Raw genomic sequence first — 25,362 nt, 5'->3', positions numbered from 1 at the left:
TTAAATGTGCAGCGTCGTTTCACAGCTATTTTCAGGTCTCTCCAGAGATGTTCGAGCTCCGGGCTCTGGCTGGCCACTCAAAGTGGGTCAAAGTTTACATACACTAAGTTGACTGTGCCTTTAAACAGCTTGGAAAATTCCAGAAAATTATGTCATGGCTTTAGAAACTTCTGATAGGCTAATTGACATCCTCTGAGTCAATTGTAGGTGAACCTGTGGATGTATTTCAAGGCCTACCTTCAAACCCAGTGCCTCTTTGCTTGACATCATAGGAAAATCAAAAGACATCAGCAAAGACCTCAGAAAAAAATTGTAGACCTCCACAAGTCTGGTTCATCCTTGGGAGCAATTTCCAAATGCCTGAAGGTACCATTTTCAACTGTACAAACAATAGTACACAAGTATAAACACCATGGGACCATGCAGCCGTCATACCGATCAGGAAGGAGATGCGTTTTGTCTCCTAGAGATGAACGTACTTTGGTGCAAAAAGTGCAAATCAATCCCAGAACAACAGCAAAGGACCTTGTGAAGACGCTGGAGGAAACAGGTACAAAAGTATATATAGCCACAGTAAAACGAGTCCTATATCGACATAACCTGAAAGGCCGCACAGCAAGGAAGAAGCCACTGCTCCAAAACCGCCATAAAAACTACGGTTTGCAACTGCATATGGGGACATAGATTGTACTTTTTGGAGAAATGTCCTCTGGTCTGATGAAACAAAAATAGAACTGTTTGGCCATAATGACCATCGTTACGTTTGGAGGAAAAAGGGGGAAGCTTGCAGCCGAAGAACACCACCAAATTTGTGGGCAGAACTGGAAAAGTGTGTGCGAACAAGGAGGCCTATAAACCTGACTCAGTTACACCAGCTCTGTCAGGAGGAATGGGCCAAAATTCACCCAACATATCGTGGGAAGCTTGTGGAAGGCTATCCGAAACGTTTGACCCAAATTAAACAATTTAAAGGCAATGCTACCAAATACTAATTGAGTGTATGTAAACTTCTGACCCACTGGGAATGTGATGAAAGAAATAAAAGCTGAAATAAATAATTCTCACAACTATTATTTTGACATTTCACATTCTTAAAATAAAGTGGGGATCCTAACTGACCTAAGACAGGGTTTTTTACTAGGATTAAATGTCAGGAATTGTGAAGAACTGAGTTTAAATGTATTTGGCTAAGGTGTATGTAAACTTCTGACTTCAACTGTACACCATAGACATACATCATTTACACACACATCACACACACATCCTGAACGAACACAAGCATGTAGGAGAAATACAAAAACATTCTACTGATGAGTGACCGAATCAGTGGATTCAGAGGAAATAATTCTTATTGGAGAGAGAGTCTTTCAAATGCGATCCATTCCCCCTTCCCTCGGCTGTGCATGTTTCTAACAGAAAACAGCATCTCCTCCAACGCTTGGAAGAGCACTTTGGGACCTACTTCCCAATCCATTTGACTGTGATACAGGCTCAGTTGACATGCTGGTAAGTGAAATCGAACAGCTGATCGAGCTCTCATGTGACCGAATGCATTCACGGGTTGCTACGGAGGAGTTTTGGTTCCTGACTCAAAGGGAGTCAGGAACCAAATACCCTGCCGTCTCCCTCAGAGGATTAATGCCACGTTCAAAACAACTGAGAACTTGGACATTTTCGACTTCCGACTTCAGTGTGTTCAAGACAACTGAGAACTCCAACTGGGAAAAATCTTTTTGAACGGTCATTCAACTTGGAATTCCAACTCGGGACCTCGGGCCTCTTTCTAGAGCTCTGACTTTCCGACCTAAAGATCACTGACGTCATGATTTGACCTCGTATTTTTCCGATTTTCCAGTTGTCTTGAAAGCACCACCATCGTGCTCTCGTCTGCATTAAAACCAAATATCGATCCAGGTTGGATATGACAGCAGAGATGTGGTGCGCACTGTCGATCTCGCCCCCTGACTTTGAGAAGCTCCGACTCGACATGCATCAAGCACATCCATCTCATTAGTGGTGGTGAGATAGGATACATACAATTTCCAATTGTCTCTGTGCAGGCCAGTCAAGTTCTTCCACCGATCTCAACAAACCATTTCTGTATGGACCTTGCTTTGTGCACGGGGGCATTGTCATCCTGAAACAGGAAAGAGCCTTCCCCAAACTGTTGCCACAAAGTTGGAAGCACAGAATCATGTAGAATGTCATTGTATGCTGTAGCGTTAAGATTTCCCTTCACTGGAACTAAGGGGCCCAAACCATGAAAAACAGCCCCAGACCATTATTCCTCCTTCACCAAACTATGGAATCGGGCAGGTAGCGTATCCTGGCATCAGCCAAACCCAGATTCGTCCGTCTCACTGACAGATGGTGAACCGTGATTCATCACTCCACAGAACGCATTTCCACTGCTCCAGAGTCCAATGGCGGCAAGATTTACACCACTCCAGCCAACGCTTGGCATTGCGCATGGAGATCTTAGGCTTGTGTGCTGCTGCTCGGCCATGGAAACCCATTTCATGAAGCTCCCAACGAACAGTTATTGCCCTGATGTTGCTTCCAGAGACTGTTTGGAACTTGGTAGTGAGTGTTGCAACCAAGGACAGACGATTTTTATGCACTACGCACTTCAGCACTCGGCAGTCCCGGTCTGTGAGCTTGTTTAGCCTACAACTTCGCAGCTGAGCCGTTGTTGCTCCTGGACATTTCCACTTCACAGTAGCAGCACTTACAGTTGACCGGAGCAGCTCTAGCAGGGCATACATTTGACAAACTGACTTGTTGGAAAGGTGGCATCCTATGACGGTGCCACATTGAAAGTCACTGAGCTCTACTGCCAATGTTTGTCTATGGAGTGCCTATGTGCTCGATTTTATACACCTGTCAGCAACGGGTGTGGCTAAAATAGCCAAATCCACTAGTTTGAAGGGTTGTCCACATACTTTTGTATATAGGTGGTGATATTGATTCCCAGAACCAGTAATTCAAATGCATTAGTAAAGCAGGTCTAGCTAAGTGACCTGGTGATGCATTTAGTCGTGGAGCAGATCCTGGATCACACCTATTTACGCCACCATTCCAAAGAATGCCATTATCAAACACACCAAGACGTGACCAGCCACAGAAGTAGAGTAATTGAAGTTAAGCGGTCAGACTTAGATAGGGAGGTCATCTGAGTTTGAGCCCTTGTGTGAGTGTGTTTCGATTTTAATTTAACTAGGCAAGTCAGTTAAGAACAAATTATTATTTACAATGACGGCCTACCCCGGCCAAACACAGAAGACACTGGGCCAATTGTGCACCACCCTATAGGACTCCCGATCACAGCCAGATGTGATTCAGCCTGGATTTGAACCGGGGACTGAAGTGATGCTTACTTGCAATGAGATGCAGTGCCTTGGACCACTGCGTCACTCAGGAGTGTTTAGAGTACACAATTGTGTGAATCATGTTTTGAATATTGCAGCCTGTTTTTCAGCATACATTGAAAAAAAATTGCAGCATCCAGGGATGTAATGGTAGAAGGAAATCACTGAGTATGCCAATAGAATAGGCATTTTGAGATGGAATCTCTTGGTATGTCTGTCGGTGTGTATGTCATGTATAGGAGCCTTTCACACACATATCTGTGTGTCTGAGTGTGTGCTTTCTTTACAGACAGATTGTGTTTTAGAGTGTGTTTTCTTTATAGACAGTGTTTTAGTGTGTGTTTTCTTTACAGACAGATTGTGTTTTAGAGTGTGTTTTCTTTATAGACAGTGTTTTAGTGTGTGTTTTCTTTACAGACATATTGTGTTTTAGAGTGTGTTTTCTTTACAGACAGTGTGTTTTAGTGTGTGTTTTCTTTACAGACATATTGTGTTTTAGAGTGTGCTTTCTTTACAGACAGTGTGTTTTAGTGTGTGCTTTCTTTACAGACAGTGTGTTTTAGTGTGTGCTTTCTTTACAGACAGTGTGTTTTAGTGTGTGCTTTCTTTACAGACAGTGTGTTTTAGTGTGTGTTTTCTTTACAGACCTATTCTGTTTTAGAGTGTGTTTTCTTTACAGACCTATTGTGTTTTAGAGTGTGTTTTCTTTACAGACCTATTGTGTTTTAGAGTGTGCTTTCTTTACAGACATATTGTGTTTTAGAGTGTGCTTTCTTTACAGACAGAGTGTGTTTTAGTGTGTTTTCTTTACAGACAGTGTGTTTTAGTGTCTGTTTTCTTTACAGAAACTGGATGTTGGAATGGATTTCAGACAATAAGCCTGGCTGCCTGGCCTCCTAGCCTCCTATTGCTGCCTGACCTCCTATGTATGTCTTCATCAGAACAAGAAATCGATACAACTCATGACTTAAGATGTGTTGAATATCCAATGGAACCAATTTACTATTAGACATACGCATTCATACGCATTCTTAGGGTTGTAAAGTAAGGGTATATTACTGGAAACGTTCAAAACTACAATAATTTTTAAGGGAAAATCTTTCAGGCATTTTATGTAATTCATCACAAGACATCTAGTGGCCCTTTTGGGTACTTCCAATTATCACAGGTGTCTATAATAATCTGGCCCTCTGTGTGGCCTTATCACACGTAAAATAATAGAATAAGATTATTTTAAAATAAAAAATAGGATGCAAATATATATATATTTTGTTTTACAAACTTTTATTTATTTTACTACTTCAATATGCATTTGTTGTCAAAGTTTTGGCGTCAAACTGGTGGCAGTTGTGAAAAAGATCAATAGTTGGAAGAGTTGATTAAAAAGAATGGCATTGTAGATGCTTTTTACATTTATTTAGCTATTTTCTCTTGAACCATGTGGTCTATCAACTAGAAACTCATGGACAATATGCATCCAGATAAAATAAATGAATATTACTGAAGATTCCGGTAACTTTGATAAATTACTAAAAGCTTTGCAACCCGACACATTCCATAAAAATAATACAGAATGTATTCTTCAACCCGACACATTCCCTAAAAAATAATACAGAATGCATTCTTCAACCCGACACATTCCTTAAAAAATAATACAGAATACATTCTTCAACCTGATACATTCCCTAAAGAATAATACAGAATGTATTCTTCAGCATGAAGAGGTGAAAGGGATGTGTTCAGTTTGTCTTTTCAGTTACAAGCAAGGTTAGAATGTTTCATGTAGCGCATGTTTTTATGGGTCAACAGTGTCCAGTGAATACAAAGTATTCAGTGAATACAAATATCTGACATGGTACAGGTGTCTTCTTTCTTTTAAACCCATAACCGTGTGTGTGAGGTGTATACTTTTGTTCCAGAGTAGATTTAGCCCACTGCAGTAAAAGGTTTTAAAATAATAACTGTATGGTAACCCTGCTGTGTGTGCCTCTGTGTTTCTTTCAGGTGACACAGGTCCCTATAGAGTCATGTGATCAGTACGGGACTTGTGGAGAGTGCCTGAGCTCCGGTGACCCCCACTGTGGCTGGTGTGTCCTACACAACATGTGAGTATTCACTACACAACACACTTTCACCTCTGAACCCTCATCTCTATGTCCACTGTTCAGTGTACACGTCTATCTGGCTGTTCATTGGCTGACTCAAAGCCCACTGTGACCCTCAGTAACCTTTGCTCCCAGTGACACAGTTAGCTAAACATTCTAACACATATTATGATCAGAGGTGCTTAGCACCTCGCCATCATTTGCTCTAGCGTGTTAGTGGCATTAGCCTACAACCCAAAGCAGTTGATGTGATGATTTATGACAGTGTGTAAACAAACAATGAATGAAAGGCTACAGAGGCTAACCTGTGTGTATGTGGTGCTTTAAAGTAACTGATGCCTTTCAGCTATAGAACAGGTTCACAGCCAGGTGTCTGTCTCGTGTCTGTTTGTGTCTGGTGTTGAGTGGCAGTTGGTCTGCTGTGATACAACTAAGGTCACAGCTCTGTGAACTCTGCTTCACCCACCTATAGAGGAGTCACCACCGCACTCTGAGGTCACAGCTCTGGGAACTCTGCTTCACCCACCTATAGAGGAGTCACTACCACACTCTGAGGTCACAGCTCTGTGAACTCTGCTTCACCCACCTATAGAGGAGTCACCACCGCACTCTGAGGTCACAGCTCTGGGAACTCTGCTTCACCAACCTATAGAGGAGTCACTACCACACTCTGAGGTCACAGCTCTGGGAACTCTGCTTCACCCACCTATAGAGGAGTCACTACCACACTCTGAGGTCACAGCTCTGTGAACTCTGCTTCACCCACCTATAGAGGAGTCACTACCACACTCTGAGGTCACAGCTCTGTGAACTCTGCTTCACCCACCTATAGAGGAGTCACTACCACACTCTGAGGTCACAGCTCTGTGAACTCTGCTTCACCCACCTATAGAGGAGTCACTACCGTGCTCTGAGGTCACAGCTCTGTGAACTCTGCTTCACCAACCTAAGGAGGAGTCACTACCGTGCTCTGAGGTCACAGCTCTGGGAACTCTGCTTCACTCACCTATAGAGGAGTCACTACCGTGCTCTGAGCCATAGAAGCCAAGAGTGACATCTGCTGGTGATTGCTGTTACTACAAGACCATTTATAACTCAAGACAGCACAGACTCAGAGAGAGCGAGAGAGAGAGAGAGAGAGACAGCGAAAGAAAGAGAGAGTAAGACAGAGAGGAGAGAGAGAGGAGAGAGAGACAGACAGATAGAGAGACAGAGAGAGGAAGTCAGAGAGAGGGAGAGACTGAGTGATAGTGATAGTATTTTTCCCGATACATGTCAGACTTAGTGATGAAAGCGAATAAATGGAGTTGAAGTGGCTGTGGTTAGATGGATTGAGTGGAGGAGTGGTGTTCTCTCTCTCTCTTCTTTCTATCCTGTATTTGATGCATAGCCCTTCTAATCACAGACCACACTGTGAAGAAGAAGCTATAGCTGAATGTGTGTGTCAGAGCTGCAAGCTGCAATCATCATTATCGTAATGGCAGCCCCTGCAAAGTGCACTTAAAGTCATTTACATCACTCCAATGCTGGGACAGGATAAATAATTGCCTGGCGACAAGGTAATTCAGCATTTGCTCTCCTCCTTGCAGGGATGCAGGCAGGGTGTTCTGGGGCGACAGTAACACCCTCTATTATTTTGGGTTAGCATGCCTTCACTGAGATCAATTAGCAGGCCATTAGAATGAACCTCAGTGGGTTCAGTGGACTGGGATTGTAATCCCACTCATTCCTCTATAGACTGCTGATAATCCTGCTCTGTGTTGTGTAACTCTTTACCCTGATGATGCTGAGAGGGAGATGGTGGATTTTAGCATTGTGACTGAGAGGGCAGCTGGGCAGGACTTAGAAGCAGTTGTTTTTGTGGTGTTATGGTGTGTGTGCGTACTGCATCTGGGGTGAAGAGGTCAGTGTGGGCTGAGCTGCTGTGGGCTACCCTGCTCTACCCTTTACCCTACCCTGCTCTACCCTGCTCCCTACCCTGCTCTACCCTGCTCCTTGCCCTACTCTACCCTGCTCCCTGCCCTTCTCTACCCTGCTCCCTGCCCTACTCTACCCTGCTCCCTGCCCTGCTCCCTGCCCTACTCTGCCCTGCTCCCTGCCCTACTCTGCCCTGCTCCCTGCCCTGCTCCCTGCCCTACTCTGCCCTGCTCCCTGCCCTGCTCCCTGCCCTACTCTGCCCTGCTCCCTGCCCTGCTCCCTGCCCTACTCTGCCCTGCTCCCTGCCCTGCTCCCTGCCCTACTCTGCCCTGCTCCCTGCCCTGCCCCCTGCCCTACTCTGCCGTGTTCACGGCCCTGCCCTGCTCCCTGCCCTACTCTGCCCTGCTCCCTGCCCTACTCTGCCCTGCCCCCTGCCCTACTCTGCCGTGTTCACGGCCCTGCCCTGCTCCCTGCCCTACTCTGCCCTGCCCCCTGCCCTACTCTGCCGTGTTCACGGCCCTGCCCTGCTCCCTGCCCTACTCTGCCCTGATCGCTGCCCTGCCTTGTGAAAAGCTGTCGCTGGAGCTAATCCCAGTCTGTCTTTGACCCAGCGTTATAGGGGTATCGAGCCCCTGTCAGCTCCGCTTTATCTACTAGACATAGACACGGTGAAGTGAAATGCTGAGTTAGTAATGCAGTGCTCAGTGAGAGAGGTCGTTGTTTAGTCTGATAATGCATCTTATAGGGTCTGTTGACCAGAAGAGGCTGTTGATTCAGGGTGGAGGCTCTTGTTGAAACCTGCTGTAGATGAATGCATCTGTTTCCCCCCTTTCTGCATCATCCACCCTCCACCTCCTTCAACTAAACAGCATCTGAGTACTATGGCTTCATCCTCCACAGCTGTGACTGCCTGGCCACCATGGACACTTTCTTCCCCAAATCAATGTTGACTTAATGAAATTAGCCCTCCTTCTTCTCTCCAATGTTTGCTCCTTTTCCCCTGAAGGTGTATGTATGTCTGTGCCACCATGGAGCTCGGCTCAGTTAGGGTAGAGATGTACTGGCTCTTGTTAAGATGCTCGCTCTCTCTCTCATCCTCACTCTCTCATCTTCACTGTCTCGCTCTCTATCTCTCTTTCTCTCTCTCTCTCTCTCTCTCTCTCTCTCTCTCTCATCCTCACTGTCTCACTCTCTATCTCTCTCTCTCTCTGAGGGTGGCCTCTCTCTCTCCTCTCTGCAATCAGCTCTCCCAGACACTCAATTAGTTGGCTTGCCACACATAAACCACTGATCGCTTTGACCAACCATCTCTCTCTATCTCTCTCTCTGTCTCTTCTTTTCTTCTCTTCCAAACACACTGTTTTTTCCTCTAGTCTTTATACTATATGTGTTGCCATTGAAGCTCTGCATGTTAAGGTGGGTAATTAGGAACATGGCAGCACATTAGGCAGCTCTGGTGATGAGGACAGACTAGAGAGGCAGGCAGGGCTGGCCAGGAGAGGAGAGGAGTATCTTCTTTCACTTCTTTCTTTCTTCTGTCCTCCCTTCTTTCTTCCACACTGGCCCGAGACTCCACACACAATCCTTTCATTGCCAGCAGCTGTTACAGACAGTATGGACCCATTGAAAGCTTCAAGAATGGGGTGAAAAAAGTGAAAAAAGGAGAGAGAGAGAGAGCATTTGATGTCGTATTCTCAGGTCCACAAAGTGAGCAGTGTTTTGATTGTAGTTCAAAGGAACATCATCATCTCTCGCTCTTCAGCTCTGACCGGCCCTGAATGGACCAACAGCTGTTGGTTAACTGGCGGTCTGGTCTGACCACGGTCTTAACCACTCAGAACAGTAAACGGTCTAGTGCAGTGTCACTCTATTCCCTGCAACCCCTGTACGATTACCTACCTAATCACTCTGAAGATGCTTTACCTTCTCAATGTTTACCACATTACAGGGGGGGGTTGATGATCAGATTTGAGTTTGATCCAGAGAGGAGATGTGTAGGGTGAGGAGGGGTCACCCAGAATGAAAGCGTGACACTTCCGATGGACGGCCATATACTAATACTGGGTGGCAGGTGGCTTAGTGGTTAGCGCGATGGGCCAGTAACCGAGAGGTCACTGGTTCAAATACCTGATCCGACAAGGTGAAAACTGTTGATGTGCCTTTGGGCAAGGTACTTACTCCAAGGGTGCTGTACTACTATGGATCACCCTGTAAAACAACACATTCCACTGTACATATCTGGTGTATGTGAAAATATAACATTTTATTTTGGGGGGGCCTTTAAAGGTGCAGGGGAGACTAGTTAGAGGAGAATAGTGAAATTAACATACAGTAACACAACATTATGTACAATTAATACAAATATAAACGCAAGATGTAAAGTGTTGGTCCTATGGTTCATGAGTTGAAATAAAAGATCCCAGAAATTCTCCACACACACAAAAGCTTATTTCTCCCCAAAAAATCACACATTTGTTTACGTCCCTGTTAGTGAGCATTTCTCCTTTGCCAATATAATCCATCCACCTGACAGGTGTGGCATATCAAGAAGCTAATTAAACAGCATGATCATTACACAGGTGCACCTTGTGCTGGGGCAATGAAAGGCCACTCTAAAATGTGCATTTTTGTTACACAACACAATGCCACAGATGTCTCAAGTTTTGAGGGAGCATGCAATTGGCATCCTGACTGCAGGAAGGTCCAACAGAGCTGTTGCCAGGAAATGTAATGTTCATTTCTCTACCATAAGCCATCTCCAATGTCATTTTACAGAATTTGGCAGTATGTCACAACTGTAGACCATGTGTAACCACGCCAGCCCAAGACCTCCATATCCGTCTTCTTCACCTGTGGGATCGCGTGTATGGCGTCGTGTGGCCGAGCGGTTTGCTGATATCCACGTTCCAGTAGAACTAAGTGTAGTCCTATTGACTCCAGTAAGCCTACGTGTAGTCCTATAGACTCCAGTAAGCCTAAGTGTAGTCCTATAGACTCCAGTAAGCCCTAAGTGTAGTCCTATGGACTCCAGTAAGCCTAAGTATAGTCCTATTGACTCCAGTAAGCCTACGTGTAGTCCTATAGACTCCAGTAAGCCTACGTGTAGTCCTATAGACTCCAGTAAGCCCTAAGTGTAGTCCTATGGATTCCAGTAAACCTAAGTGTAGTCCTATGGACTCCAGTAAGCCTAAGTATAGTCCTATGGACTCCAGTAAGCCTAAGTATAGTCCTATTGACTCCAGTAAGCCTACGTGTAGTCCTATAGACTCCAGTAAGCCCTAAGTGTAATCCTATGGACTCCAGTAAGCCTAAGTGTAGTCCTATTGACTCCAGTAAGCCTAAGTGTAGGCCTTTGGACTCCAGTAAGCCTAAGTGTAGTCCTATAGACTCCAGTAAGCCTAAGTATAGTCCTATAGACTCCAGTAGCCCTAAGTGTAGTCCTATAGACTCCAGTAGCCCTAAGTGTAGTCCTATGGACTCCAGTAAGCCTAAGTGTAGTCCTATAGACTCCAGTAAGCCTATATGTAGGCCTATTGACTCCAGTAAGCCTAAGTGTAGTCCTATGGACTCCAGTAAGCCTAAGTGTAGTCCTATGGACTCCGGTAAGCCTAAGTATAGTCCTATAGACTCCAGTAAACCTAAGTGTAGGCCTATGGACTCCAGTAAGCCTAAGTGTAGTCCTATAGACTCCAGTAAGCCTAAGTGTAGTCCTATAGACTCCAGTAAGCCCTAAGTGTAGTCCTATGGACTCCAGTAAGCCTAAGTGTAGTCCTATAGACTCCAGTAAGCCTAGGTGTAGTCCTATAGACTCCAGTAAGCCCTAAGTGTAGTCCTATGGACTCCAGTAAACCTAAGTGTAGTCCTATGGACTCCAGTAAGCCTAAGTGTAGTCCTATTGACTCCAGTAAGCCTATGTGTAGTCCTATAGACTCCAGTAAGCCTAAGTGTAGTCCTATAGACTCCAGTAAGCCCTAAGTGTAGTCCTATGGACTCCAGTAAGCCTAAGTGTAGTCCTATTGACTCCAGTAAGCCTAAGTGTAGGCCTTTGGACTCCAGTAAGCCTAAGTGTAGTCCTATAGACTCCAGTAAGCCTAAGTATAGTCCTATAGACTCCAGTAGCCCTAAGTGTAGTCCTATAGACTCCAGTAGCCCTAAGTGTAGTCCTATGGACTCCAGTAAGCCTAAGTGTAGTCCTATAGACACCAGTAAGCCTATATGTAGGCCTATTGACTCCAGTAAGCCTAAGTGTAGTCCTATGGACTCCAGTAAGCCTAAGTGTAGTCCTATGGACTCCGGTAAGTCTAAGTATAGTCCTATAGACTCCAGTAAACCTAAGTGTAGGCCTATGGACTCCAGTAAGTCTAAGTGTAGTCCTATAGACTCCAGTAAACCTAAGTGTTGGCCTATGGACTCCAGTAAGCCTAAGTATAGTCCTATAGACTCCGGTAAGCCTAAGTATAGTCCTATAGACTCCAGTAAACCTAAGTGTAGGCCTATGGACTCCAGTAAGCCTAAGTATAGTCCTATAGACTCCAGTAAGCCTAAGTGTAGTCCTATAGACTCCAGTAAACCTAAGTGTAGGCCTATGGACTCCAGTAAGCCTAAGTATAGTCCTATAGACTCCAGTAAGCCTAAGTGTAGTCCTATAGACTCCAGTAAACCTAAGTGTAGGCCTATGGACTCCAGTAAGCCTAAGTATAGTCCTATAGACTCCGGTAAGCCTAAGTATAGTCCTATAGACTCCAGTAAACCTAAGTGTAGGCCTATGGACTCCAGTAAGCCTAAGTATAGTCCTATAGACTCCAGTAAGCCTAAGTATAGTCCTATTGACTCCAGTAAGCCTAAGTATAGTCCTATAGACTCCAGTAAACCTAAGTGTCGGCCTATGGACTCCAGTAAGCCTAAGTGTAGTCCTATAGACTCCAGTAAACCTAAGTGTAGTCCTATATACTCCAGTAGGCCTAAGTGTAGTCCTATATACTCCAGTAGCCCTAACTGTAGTCCTATAGACTCCAGTAAGCCTAAATGCAGTCCTAGACATTCTGCAGTAGCCTCTCACTAACGAGCGCTTCTGAACGATGTAAAGCACAGAAAGCATACAATGTCCACTTGTTTCCAATGCTAACATCAATTAGGCCAGTGATGATAATGGCTGTATTGAGGGTGTTTCTCTGTGTGTCTAATGGCCAGGTTAACATTGTGTTCCGTAGTCAGAACTGGGTACTGGCACTGCATCAATCTCTCTCCCAAATGAACTGCTAATGAGATTTCGATCAACAAACATGCCCAACATATCAATAGAGCCATGAATCTATCTGAGCCATACAGAGACACAGTACCGTTATTATTAATGATGACGGCATATTTACCTACTGCATTATTACCATGGAGATGGGTTTGATATGGAAACCAGGCTGGGATCATGTCAGCTTTATCTTACGCCCAGTCTCCCTCCTCCCTCCCTCCATCCCTGTCACTTAATTTACAGCCAGAGACATGGAGGATGGGCAGTAAGGTGGAGGGGTGGGAGGGAGGAGGAGATCCAATTATTGTATTACTCATAAGCCAATTATTAATAAACCCATTTGGTACCCCATGAGAGGAGCCTGTTAGAGGAGCCTGACATATCTCCCTCCCTCCATCTCTCTATCTCTCTCTCTCTCTCTCTCTCTCTCCCTCCCTCCATCTCTCTTTCCATTACTCTTTCTTCCTCCATCTCTTACCATTGCTCACAATCTTTGTCTCTCTCTCTCTTCTCTCCTCTTCCTCTGCTCTCTATCGCTCCTCTCTGACACAGAGATCACAAAAGCCATTTTTGTGCCTCAGAAATGCAACCCTCAGTGCAACATGAGTCAGTCTGAATAACTAAACGTGTGTGTGAGACATACGTGATGTGTATGGTTGCGGAACATGTGAGTCTGAGCAGATGGGATGTCAGTGATGTTTGTTGAAATGTGTGTGAGTCTGTTTATTGTCTTGTTTATGTATGATTGTTATTGTTTGAATTTTTGACTCTTTGAACGGCTCTTTCCCTCCCGCTGCCTCCATTTAAATGGATATTCACACACATCAGGGAGGTAGCAGCACGCAACAAAGAGTCTCAAACACTCAATTTGAACTAATATCTCAAGGAGATTGTTCAAGATTGACTTTGAAATTGGACGTCGATCCATGTCCTGAGGACGTCGGGAAAGGCCTTCAAAAACGTCCACTGGGGCAACAGTGAAAGCTATTACCATCAAGTAGGCTTGGGTTTTGCTAGGGCGTGGTGGACGGGGATGGGGATAGGTGTGGGTTTTCCTAGGGCGTGGTGGACGGGGATGGGGATAGGTGTGGGTTTTGCTAGGGCGTGGTGGGCGGGGATGGAGGATAGGTTTGGGTTTTGTTAGGGCGTGGTGGACGGGGTTGGAGGATAGGCTTGGGTTTTGTTAGGGCGTGGTGGACGGGGATGGAGGATAGGTTTGGGTTTTGTTAGGGCGTGGTGGACGGGGATGGAGGATAGGTTTGGGTTTTGTTAGGGCGTGGTGGACGGGGATGGAGGATAGGTTTGGGTTTTGCTAGGGCGTGGTGGACGGGGATGGAGGATAGGTTTGGGTTTTGTTAGGGCGTGGTGGACGGGGATGGAGGATAGGCTTGGGTTTTGCTAGGGCGTGGTGGACGGGGATGGAGGATAGGTTTGGGTTTTGTTAGGGCGTGGTGGACGGGGTTGGAGGATAGGTTTGGGTTTTGCTAGGGCGTGGTGGACGGGGATGGAGGATAGGCTTGGGTTTTGCTAGGGCGTGGTGGACCGGGATGGAGGATAGGTTTGGGTTTTGCTAGGGCGTGGTGGACGGGGATGGAGGATAGGCTTGGGTTTTGCTAGGGCGTGGTGGACGGGGATGGAGGATAGGTTTGGGTTTTGCTAGGGCGTGGTGGACGGGGTTGGAGGATAGGCTTGGGTTTTGTTAGGGCGTGGTGGACGGGGATGGAGGATAGGCTTGGGTTTTGCTAGGGCGTGGTGGACCGGGATGGAGGATAGGTTTGGGTTTTGCTAGGGCGTGGTGGACGGGGATGGATGGAGGATAGGCTTGGGTTTTGCTAGGGCGTGGTGGACGGGGATGGAGGATAGGTTTGGGTTTTGCTAGGGCGTGGTGGACGGGGTTGGAGGATAGGCTTGGGTTTTGTTAGGGCGTGGTGGACGGGGATGGAGGATAGGTGTAATCCCATGACTCTGGATCAGAAGGTTGCAGGTTTGATCACATGTTTTGTTTTAACCCTATCACAAACCTTAACCCTTACCTTAACCATTCAGAATGAGGGGCGAAACTTTTTGTTTTAACACTATCACAAACCTTAACCCTTACCTTAACCATTCAGAATGAGTCCCTAAACTTAACCCGTAACTTCTAAATTTGACGTTTGGCGAAATGGAACGATACAGGGCAGCAGGAGCAACCCAGGGTGTCAAAAATACTTCGAAATTTGACGTTTAGAGAAACGTGGATAAACATCTAATTCTGCAGTGAGACTGTGAGAGCTTGTTGAGTATCTGGGTGTTCTGGAGGGAAATGTAGCTCAGCACAGCACAGCAGCTCAGCCCACAGCAGCTCAGCCCACAGCAGCCCAGCCCACAGCAGCTCAGCCCACAGCAGCTCAGCCCACAGCAGCCCAGCCCACAGCAGCTCAGCCCACAGCAGCCCAGCCCACAGCAGCTCAGCCCACAGCAGCTCAGCCCACAGCAGCCCAGCCCACAGCAGCTCAGCCCACAGCAGCCCAGCCCACAGCAGCTCAGCCCACAGCAGCTCAGCCCACAGCAGCTCAGCCAGGGTCCTCAGTAATCATTCAAGATGGCAGAGTGTGATGATGTTATCTGTGCGTATTGGGAGCTTTGCGCAGTCTGCCTCACTACATACATGTACACAGAGTCCCCAGACAGGAGTCCATCCCAGCAGCTGAGGCAATACAGACAGTACATTAGAAGTATCAGAGGGAAGGAGACAGCCGATCCTGTGACATAACAGATGATGCAGTAGACCTACTTAATCTTTGGATGGTGGACCTGTTGTTATATTAAACACCATAAAATATTCACCATACATACAGTATCCCTCCCTCCCTCGCTCCCTGTTGCTCTCCATCCCTTCATTCCTTTCGCTTGCATCTGATATTGTTAATCTAAACTCCCTTCGCCCCTCCAAGGGTATGGTGGTTCTCTGTCCGATAACAGACACTCCCCGTGTCTTTAAACATGGCACTTGGCGGGAAGGAGCTGCAATCAACCTGCCTCCGGCCACACCTCCACTGAGCCCAGAGAGGAGGTTAGGGAGGAGGGGAGAGGTGGAAGGAGAGGAGCGGAAATCTCCACCTGTCGCCTGCCTTTCCTGTCAGGGCCAGAGAGAGAGACAGCGACAGAGATGTGTATGTGTGTGTGTGCGTGCATGTGTGTGTGTCGGGGAACCTGCCGTGGCAGAGACGACAGCGTAATTGCCTGTCTAGAGCAGAGGGAGGCTGAGAGGCGGTGGTAGAGGACCTAGAGGTTAGTCCGCCACCACCATTACTACCCCCCATCAAGGAACTAGTGCCTTAGACCTCTGTGTCTCAATGGAGCTCACACCACTGACTGACTGACAGACTAGCAGACTGACTGACTGACTGACTAGCAGACTGACTGACTGACTGACTAGCAGACTGACTGACTAGCAGACTGACTGACTGACTGACTAGCAGACTGACTGACTGACGGACTAGCAGACTGACTGACTGACTGACTGACTGCCTGACTGACGGACTAGCAGACTGACTGACTGACTGACTGACTGACTAGCAGACTGACTGACTGATGGACTAGCAGACTGACTGACTAGCAGACTGACTGACTAGCAGACTGACAGACTGACTGACTAGCAGACTGACAGACTGACTGACTAGCAGACTGACTGACTAGCAGACCGACAGACTGACTGACTAGCAGACCGACAGACTGACTGACTAGCAGACTGACAGACTGACTGACTAGCAGACTGACTGACTGATGGACTAGCAGACTGACTGACTGACTAGCAGACTGACTGACTGATGGACTAGCAGACTGACTGACTGACTAGCAGACTGACTGACTGACTGACTGACTGACTAGCAGACTGACTGACTGACTAGCAGACTGACTGACTGACTGACTGACTGACTAGAAGACTGACTGACTGACTGACCAGCAGACTGACTGACTGACTAGCAGACTGACTGACTGACTGACTGACTGACTAGAAGACTGACTGACTGACTGACTGACTGACTGACTGACTGACTGACTGACTAGCAGACTGACTAGCAGACTGACTGACTGACTAGCAGACTGACTGACTGACTGACTGACTAGAAGACTGACTGACTGACTGACTGACTAGCAGACTGACTGACTAGCAGACTGACAGACTGACTGACTAGCAGACTGACTGACTAGCAGACCGACAGACTAGCAGACTGACTGACTGACTGACTGACTGACTAGAAGACTGACTGACTGACTGACTGACCAGCAGACTGACTGACTGACTGACCAGCAGACTGACTGACTGACTGAGGTCTGCTCTATTTCATCACCTTGGACAGGGCTCAGCTTACAGACCTGGCTACGTAGTGCTGTCATGCTGCCTTTACTGCCTTCAGCTGCTCTGGAGAGCTATTCAATGCCTCACCACACTGATGGGATGCTAGAACAAGGCTCTATAAGTGTGTGTGACTGTGTGTCTGTGTGTGTCTCTGTGTGCATGCATGCGTGGGTGTGTGGGTCTGTGTGTTCAGTACAGGGCTATCCAACCGTGTTCCTGGAGAGCTTCCCGCTTTTAGGTTTTCGCTCCAACTCCAGTTGTAACTGATTCAGTTTATCAACCAGTTAATTATTAGAATCAGGTGTACTAGATTAGGGTTGGAATGAAACCCTACAGAACGGTAGCTCTCCAGTAACAGGGTTGGAATGAAACCCTACAGGACGGTAGTTCTCCAGTAACAGGGTTGGAATGAAACCCTACAGGACGGTAGTTCTCCAGTAACAGGGTTGGAATGAAGCCCTACAGGACGGTAGTTCTCCAGTAACAGGGTTGGAATGAAACCCTACAGGACGGTAGTTCTCCAGTAACAGGGTTGGAATGAAAACCTACAGGACGGTAGTTCTCCAGTAACAGGGTTGGAATGAAACCCTACAGGACGGTAGTTCTCCAGTAACAGGGTTGGAATGAAACCCTACAGGACGGTAGTTCTCCAGTAACAGGGTTGGAATGAAACCCTACAGAACGGTAGTTCTCCAGTAACAGGGTTGGAATGAAAACCTACAGGACGGTAGTTCTCCAGTAACAGGGTTGGAATGAAACCCTACAGGACGGTAGTTCTCCAGTAACAGGATTGGAATGAAAACCTACAGGACGGTAGTTCTCCAGTAACAGGGTTGGAATGAAAACCTACAGGAGTTCTCCAGTAACAGGGTTGGAATGAAACCCTACAGGACGGTAGTTCTCCAGTAACAGGGTTGGAATGAAACCCTACAGGACGGTAGTTCTCCAGTAACAGGGTTGGAATGAAACCCTACAGGACGGTAGTTCTCCAGTAACAGGGTTGGAATGAAACCCTACAGGACGGTAGTTCTCCAGTAATAGGGTTGGAATGAAACCCTTCAGGACGGTAGTTCTCCAGTAACAGGGTTGGAATGAAACCCTACAGGACGGTAGTTCTCCAGTAACAGGGTTGGAATAAAACCCTACAGGACGGTAGTTCTCCAGTAACAGGATTGGAATGAAACCCTACAGAACGGTAGTTCTCCAGTAACAGGGTTGGAATGAAAACCTACAGGAGTTCTCCAGTAACAGGGTTGGAATGAAACCCTACAGGACGGTAGTTCTCCAGTAACAGGGTTGGAATGAAACCCTACAGGATGGTAGTTCTCCAGTAACAGGGTTGGAATGAAACCCTACAGGACGGTAGTTCTCCAGTAACAGGGTTGGAATGAAAGCCTACAGGACGGTAGTTCTCCAGTAACAGGGTTGGAATGAAACCCTACAGGACGGTAGTTCTCCAGTAACAGGGTTGGAATGAAACCCTACAGGACGGTAGTTCTCCAGTAACTGGGTTGGAATGAAACCCTACAGGACGGTAGTTCTCCAGTAACAGGGTTGGAATGAAACCCTACAGGACGGTAGTTCTCCAGTAACAGGGTTGGAATGAAACCCTACAGGACGGTAGTTCTCCAGTAACAGGGTTGGAATGAAACCCTACAGGACGGTAGTTCTCCAGTAACAGGGTTGGAATGAAAGCCTACAGGACGGTAGTTCTCCAGTAACAGGGTTGGAATGAAACCCTACAGGACGGTAGTTCTCCAGTAACAGGGTTGGAATGAAACCCTACAGGACGGTAGTTCTCCAGTAACAGGGTTGGAATGAAAGCCCTACAGGACGGTAGTTCTCCAGTAACAGGGTTGGAATGAAACCCTACAGGACGGTAGTTCTCCAGTAACAGGGTTGGAATGAAACCCTACAGGACGGTAGTTCTCCAGTAACAGGGTTGGAATGAAACCCTACAGGACGGTAGTTCTCCAGTAACAGGGTTGGAATGAAACCCTACAGGACGGTAGTTCTCCAGTAACTGGGTTGGCGTGTCCTGGTTTAGTATGTGTGCATTCCATATGGACCCCATTAGGAATCTGAGTGATCCCACACAAAGTGTTGGAGAGACTGAGTGACAGGTTAGTGGAGGGAGGGAGAGAGGGATGGATAGATGGAGGGAGAGGGAGGGAGGAGAGGAGAGAGGGGGTATGTACTTTAGTCAACATTCAGAAGCATGCACTTCAGCTAATGAGATAGCCAAGAGGTCAGCCTCTAACTACACATAGATAATGGCTGTCTCCTGAAACCATGGCAACAACTCCCCCCCCAGTAAAATCAATGCAGTGTCATGACTTCCACCGAAGGTGGTTCCTCTCCCTGTTCGGGCGGTGCTCGGCAGTCGGCGTCGCTGGCCTACCGATCCATTTTTCCTTTTCTGTTGGTTTTGTCTTTGATTCATTCACACCTGGTTTTCATTTGCTTTCATTTCTGTGTGTATATTTACCCCTGTTTCCCCGCTTAGGTTTGTGTGGGGTTATTTTCATGTTGCTCGTGGAGGTTTCTTTCCTCAGTTTATTCATGTGTGTTAAGTATAGTAGGAGTGTTGTTTTCCTCCTTCCGTGTGTAACTGTGTGTTCCATTGTCTCGGGCGTTTATGGACCTTGTACCTGTACCGTTTTGGGACTTGCCTATTAAAGACGCCACATTGACATCTCTGCTCTCCTGCGCTTGACTCCTTAGCTACCTTCAGTACGATTACGCAACATGCAGGACTTTTGTCAGCTTAATGACCTCTCAGGTTGGTCTGTCTAACTGTACCTGTACCATGATGTATGCATAAAACAGCACCCTCACTGCCTGCCTCCCTCCCTGCCTGTCCATTTGAAGTATTTAATTATTTGTTCTAAAGAGGAAGGAAAATGCAATCACGAGGATCCACTTTTGTAGACAATACTGAATACCGACACACCGACAGAGCATTGTGCAAATAAAAACAACCTTAGCATGTACTGGAATTACATGGGTCTATTACTGAACTTTTTGTTGAACAAAAATATTTGAATTGGAAGAGGCTGTCACTGGCAAACATGGTAACCAGCCTGGCCTCATAGAATAGACGTAACATAGTAAAGGTAAAGCCGGGACACTCAAATGAGTATGATATGTTACGTTTGGTATGGTTACTTAAGGGATGGGTGGGTGTATAACGTGAACATCTAGCAATCCAAAGGTTGCAAGTTCAAATCTCAACACTGACAACTTTACATTTTTGCATTTGAGCTAATTAGTAACTTTTCAACTTCTTACTACTTTTTAGCTACTTTGCTTTACTTGTTAACTAACCTTTCCCCTAACCCTAACCTAACTCTTAAACTTAACCCATTAGCCAGCTAGCTAATGTTAGCCACCGAGTCGCCTAGCTAGAATTTGTAACATATCATACGTTTTGTAAATTCGTAACATATAAAAATAATTCTAACGCGTAACATATCATACGAAATGGGTGATGTACATCCACAAATTAATATATTCAACACAAAACGTAACATATCATACTCAAGGGAGTGTCTCGGATTTTACGTACAGAATAATACGAAATGCTCTGAGACCAGGTTGTGGTTACAGACCCAACAACATTACATAGTATGCCTTCCTTATGCCTTCCTTATAATACACAAAGTAATCAAAACAAGGAAATGCGTTACTCTAACATTGCCTGAAATGATGAATAAGATACTAATATAAGCAATATAACAATGGAGCTGTACAAACTATGGTATAAGGGAATGATGAGCGGACAAGAGGCAAGCCGTAATTTCGATTAAAACTTGAACGAGCTTAGACGGACGTAGCCTATATGCCTATTTGTTCAGCACTTTTAAAATGGACAACGACAAATTTCAGAACATGGGCTGTTCTTACAGTTTTCTCCCTGTACACCAAGTCAGAACAGTAGGCTAAGTTCTGAGGGGAAGAGGGACCAAATTCCCAGGGTGAGACACATAGGCTACTAACAGCTTACTACACAACATACACTTATGGCCTAAACTCACCAAAGGCAAGCGTGCGAGGCATGATTGTGATTTATTTTAGAAGGCATTGTTTTGAATTATAATGATCCAACCGAAGCTGGGCGGGCGGGATGTCCGCTATGACGCCTCGCTCAATTAGAACGTGCCTCTGTTTTTGCGTTTTATCGCTGCCGCTGTGGTCCCATAAACAAAGCACAAATACTTATTCACTTTTTTTCAAGCTCATTTTAATTGGAAGAGGTAGCTAAGAGTTGAGGCTTTAATGTACATGCTAAATTTAGACCAATTCATCCACTTATGGATAAACAACATTGCTATCAGGAAAGATAAATGAAGATATATGGACTATCCTGCTTGCATATAGTCACTGTTCTGCCTGTCCCGTCCTTTCCACCTGCCTTGCTCTGCTTGCTCCGCCCACCCGCTTCTGGTGAGTTTTTCGCTTTAGTGTTACTTTCTTAGCTACAGTATACATATTTCCCTAGCATATTACATCATTTATGCAGCAGCATACAATATATATCTTTGGACTCACCGTTGTTGTGCTCACTTGAAAAGGAAGGTGGCGTGGCGGTCCTTCTTCTGGGAAAGCATCTCAATTACTTTATCATCAAAGTCTGGTATTCTCTGGATGAACTTGAAGTAATGCTGGATTGACAGCATGGCCAATGCATTCAACCTTTTCTGTCCCATTGTGTTGCGTGTGCAGGTTTTTTCCTTTTAAGGGTGTTTGTTTTGGACCGTGCATGATGTAGGCTACCCTTCACCTCTAAAAGTCTAAGGGGGATATGAAATCATACCATGGATGATTTAGCTATTTGATTTTGAATTTTAGGACCCCTTTATGTATCTTTTTTTTGTGTAAAATATAGAATTTGGCCTTTACTACTATAGCACATAGAAACGCATTGAATAACACATTTATAAATGGCAAAAAAGACTGTCAAATAAATAAATAAACCATGAGGAATAAGGTTTTGAAGTGTTTGTCCTATGTCTAGAAGGTATAAAAAGCTCAGGATAAATGTATGTTTTTTGGGACACATTTTAACCCCTTATTTTTGTTGGCACAAAACCAAGTTTGTATGCTGCTTTATTAAGTCAAGGATCTTTTTTACATTGTTTGCTAAACTGATATGTGACACGAATAAATGCCAGAATTACATGCAAAACAACAATTTTATTTTATGTTTTTAAACAAGTGGGGCTCAAAACAGATGGGCCCTGAATGAGGGGTCGCCACTGATTATGATCCTTTATAAGCAGACAGGGTTTCATTTGTTCCTGTGCTGTGTAAATGCTTGATGTAGTACTCATACTACTTAACATTGTAGTGAGTGACTTGGTTGGTTGGCAATGTGGGAGACTAGCCATCTTGTTGCTCTATTGTACAGTGTTCTCTCCATGCCTTGACTCCACACTCAACATAGTGGTCAACCTGTTACTAAGCCTGCTACCACCATTAGAAGGTCTAGGAGTCAGGCAATCTGAAAAGTGTTCATTGATACACTGAGCTACTGCTGTTAGATATATGCATACCATTACACCAGTCATTAACCCTCTCCTCCCCGTTCCCCTCTACTCTACTCTCCTCCCCGTCCCCCTCTACTCTCCTCCCCGTCCTCCTCTCTTCCCCATCCTCCTCTCCTCCCCGTCCTCCTCTCCTCCCCGTCCTCCTCTCTTCCCCATCCTCCTCTCCTCTCCTCCCCATCCTCCTCTCCTCCCTGTCTCCCTCTACTCTCCCCCGTCCTCCTCTCCTCCCCGTCCTCCTCTCCTCCCCGTCCCCCTCTACTCTCCCCCCGTCCTCCTCTCCTCCCCGTCCTCCTCTCTTCCCCATCCTCCTCTCCTCCCCATCCTCCTCTCCTCTCCTCCCCGTCCCCCTCTACTCTCCCCCCGTCCTCCTCTCCTCCCCGTCCCCCTCTCCTCTCCTCCCCGTCCCCCGTCCCCCTCTCCTCCCCCCTCTACTCTCCTCCCCGTCCCCTTCTCCTCTCCGCCCCCCTCTACTCTCCTCCCCGTCCCCCTCTCCTCCCCGTCCCCCGTCCCCCTCTCCTCCCCGCCCCCCTCTACTCTCCTCCCCGTCCCCTTCTCCTCTCCGCCCCCCTCTACTCTCCTCCCTGTCCCCCTCTCCTCTCCTCCCCGTCCTCCTCTCCTCCCCGCCCCCTCTCCTCCCCGTCCCCCTCTCCTCCCCGTCCTCCTCTCCTCCCCGTCCCCCTCTCCTCCCCGTCCCCCTCTCCTTTCCTCCCCGTCCCCCTCTCCTATCCTCCCCGTCCCCATCCCCCTCTCCTCCCCGTCCTCCTCTCCTCTCCCCCCGTCCCCCTCTCCTCTCCGTCCCCATCCCCCTCTCCTCCCCGTTCCCCTCTCCTCTCCTCCTGTCCCCCTCTCCTATTCTCCCCGTCCCCCTCTCCTCCCCGTCTCCATCCCCCTCTCCTCCCCGTCCTCCTCTCCTCTCCTCCCGTCCCCCTCTCCTCTCCTCCCGTCCCCCTCTCCTCTCCTCCCGTCCCCCTCTCCTCTCCTCCTTGTCCTCCTCTCCTCCCCGTCCTCCTCTCCTCCCCGTCCTCCTCTCCTCCCCGTCCTCCTCTCCCCCCGTCCTCCTCTCCACCCGTCCTCCTCTCCTCCCCGTCCTTCTCTCCTCTCCTCCCCATCCCCCTCTCCTCTCCTCCCCGTCCCCCTCTCCTCTCCTCCCCGTCCCCCTCTCCTCTTCTCTGTCTGTGTATACAGGTGTTCTCAGAAGGACCGTTGTGAGCGTGCAGATGAGCCGTACCGTTTCACTGCTGCTCTCTCTCAGTGTGTGAAGGCCACGGTGTACCCAGACAGCATTGCAGTGTCAGAGCCCAGCGTGCCAGTGAGTTAACGCAGGCACACACACACACACACACGCACGCACGCACGAACGCACGCACACACACACACACACATAAGCACGCACGCGCACGCACACACGCACACACACACACATATATACACACACACACACACTCACTCCCCTACTCAACCACACCACACTAGCCCTACACACCGTCAGCATCCAGCTGGTAGTTATGGTATCATCTGAAACCAGGTTTTTACAGAGCTGGAGCTCTCTCTCAATCTATTCCAGAGTAATAGTGTATTGTAGATGAACACATATGCATGAACATCGTCCTCTGTGTCTGATAAGTGCACTGTGTGGGTGTATGTGTGTGCATATGCTTCCCCTGTGTCCAACATTTTGTTTTGTGTGCCAAGATGTGTGTGTGGGAGTGAAAGTATAGTGTACTGAGTAGTACAGTAAGTCAACATGGGCAGACTGAAACAGACAAGCTGCTATTGTCTTCTTTTTTATTCAGCTCAGTAATGCATGCAGCCATGCACACACACTTTCACACACACACACAATAACACTCTTACATTGTGCTCTACTTGGAACGGCAGCACATGGGAATACAGACACCTGTCCCTCCTGACCAAGGTCTCTAAACCGTCTTTGGTAGTGTTGTCACGATACCAGTACCACGATACTAGGACGATACTCTCTCTCTCTCTCTATCTCTCTCCCTCTCTGTCTATCTCTCTCCCTCTCTGTCTTTCTCTGTCTGTCTCTCTCTCTTCTCTCCTTCCTGATCCCTCTAGCCCTGTGGTGTTTAGCGCCAGATAAAACGAAAGGAAAACTTAAAACAGCAACGGCCCAAAATAACAGCTAATAGAACATGCCTCTGAAATGCCACACTGATAATTACCCAGGCTCCCTCACTTCACTGGCTGGAGAGCGGCTGGAGAGCGGTGTGCAGAATACATTTATTTATAGGCTGAGCTGCTGAGCGCTCGCTCTAGCCTCTGTCACACTACACTCCAGAGAGAACGACTTCAAACGCCTTTCTCTCTCTGTGTGTGTGTGTGTGTGTGTGTGTGTGTGTGTGTGTGTGTGTGTGTGTGTGTGTGTGTGTGTGTACATGTGTTTACTTGTGTTTCATGTATCTTTTGTGTTCCTATGAACTGAAGAGGAAGACAAAAACACAAATAAAATGTGTGCTACAGCTGGTTATTAGATAGTTCCCACCCACTCTTTAGTATGGTAGTGAAATACAGTAGCAACCAATTATCACAACGTAACACATTTTGCATTGCTCTTGTATGGTGGCCCTAAGGGACAAACTAGCTATTCAAATGTAGTGACAGGCAGTACAATGTACGCACACTGTGTCACATGTAGACTGCTGAAGTTTGTGTGCACTGAAATGTGAGGTGTAATGTGTGGTTGTTCCTATGTGAGGTGTAATGTGTGGTTGTTCCTATGTGAGATGTAATGTGTGGTTGTTCCTATGTGAGGTGTAATGTGTGGTTGTTCCTATGTGAGGTGTAATGTGTGGTTGTTCCTATGTGAGGTGTAATG

The 25,362-nt window shown here is 46.9% G+C and overlaps 1 protein-coding gene across 2 annotated transcripts in view; it reads left to right on the top strand.

The window, feature by feature from the left end:
- LOC115165645 (plexin-A2) overlaps positions 1-25,362 on the top strand; it is a 361,064-nt gene that overhangs the window by 213,368 nt on the left and 122,334 nt on the right. For both annotated transcript variants that reach the window (XM_029718900.1, XM_029718901.1), the window contains exons 5-6: positions 5,373-5,473; positions 23,712-23,835. In XM_029718900.1, coding sequence (XP_029574760.1) covers positions 5,373-5,473; positions 23,712-23,835 — 225 coding nt within the window. The remainder of the gene's footprint in view (positions 1-5,372; positions 5,474-23,711; positions 23,836-25,362) is intronic.

Source organism: Salmo trutta, chromosome 28 (assembly GCF_901001165.1).
Source record: "Salmo trutta chromosome 28, fSalTru1.1, whole genome shotgun sequence".
Lineage (NCBI taxonomy): Eukaryota > Metazoa > Chordata > Actinopteri > Salmoniformes > Salmonidae > Salmo > Salmo trutta.
This window is presented reverse-complemented; position numbering and strand designations above follow the sequence as displayed.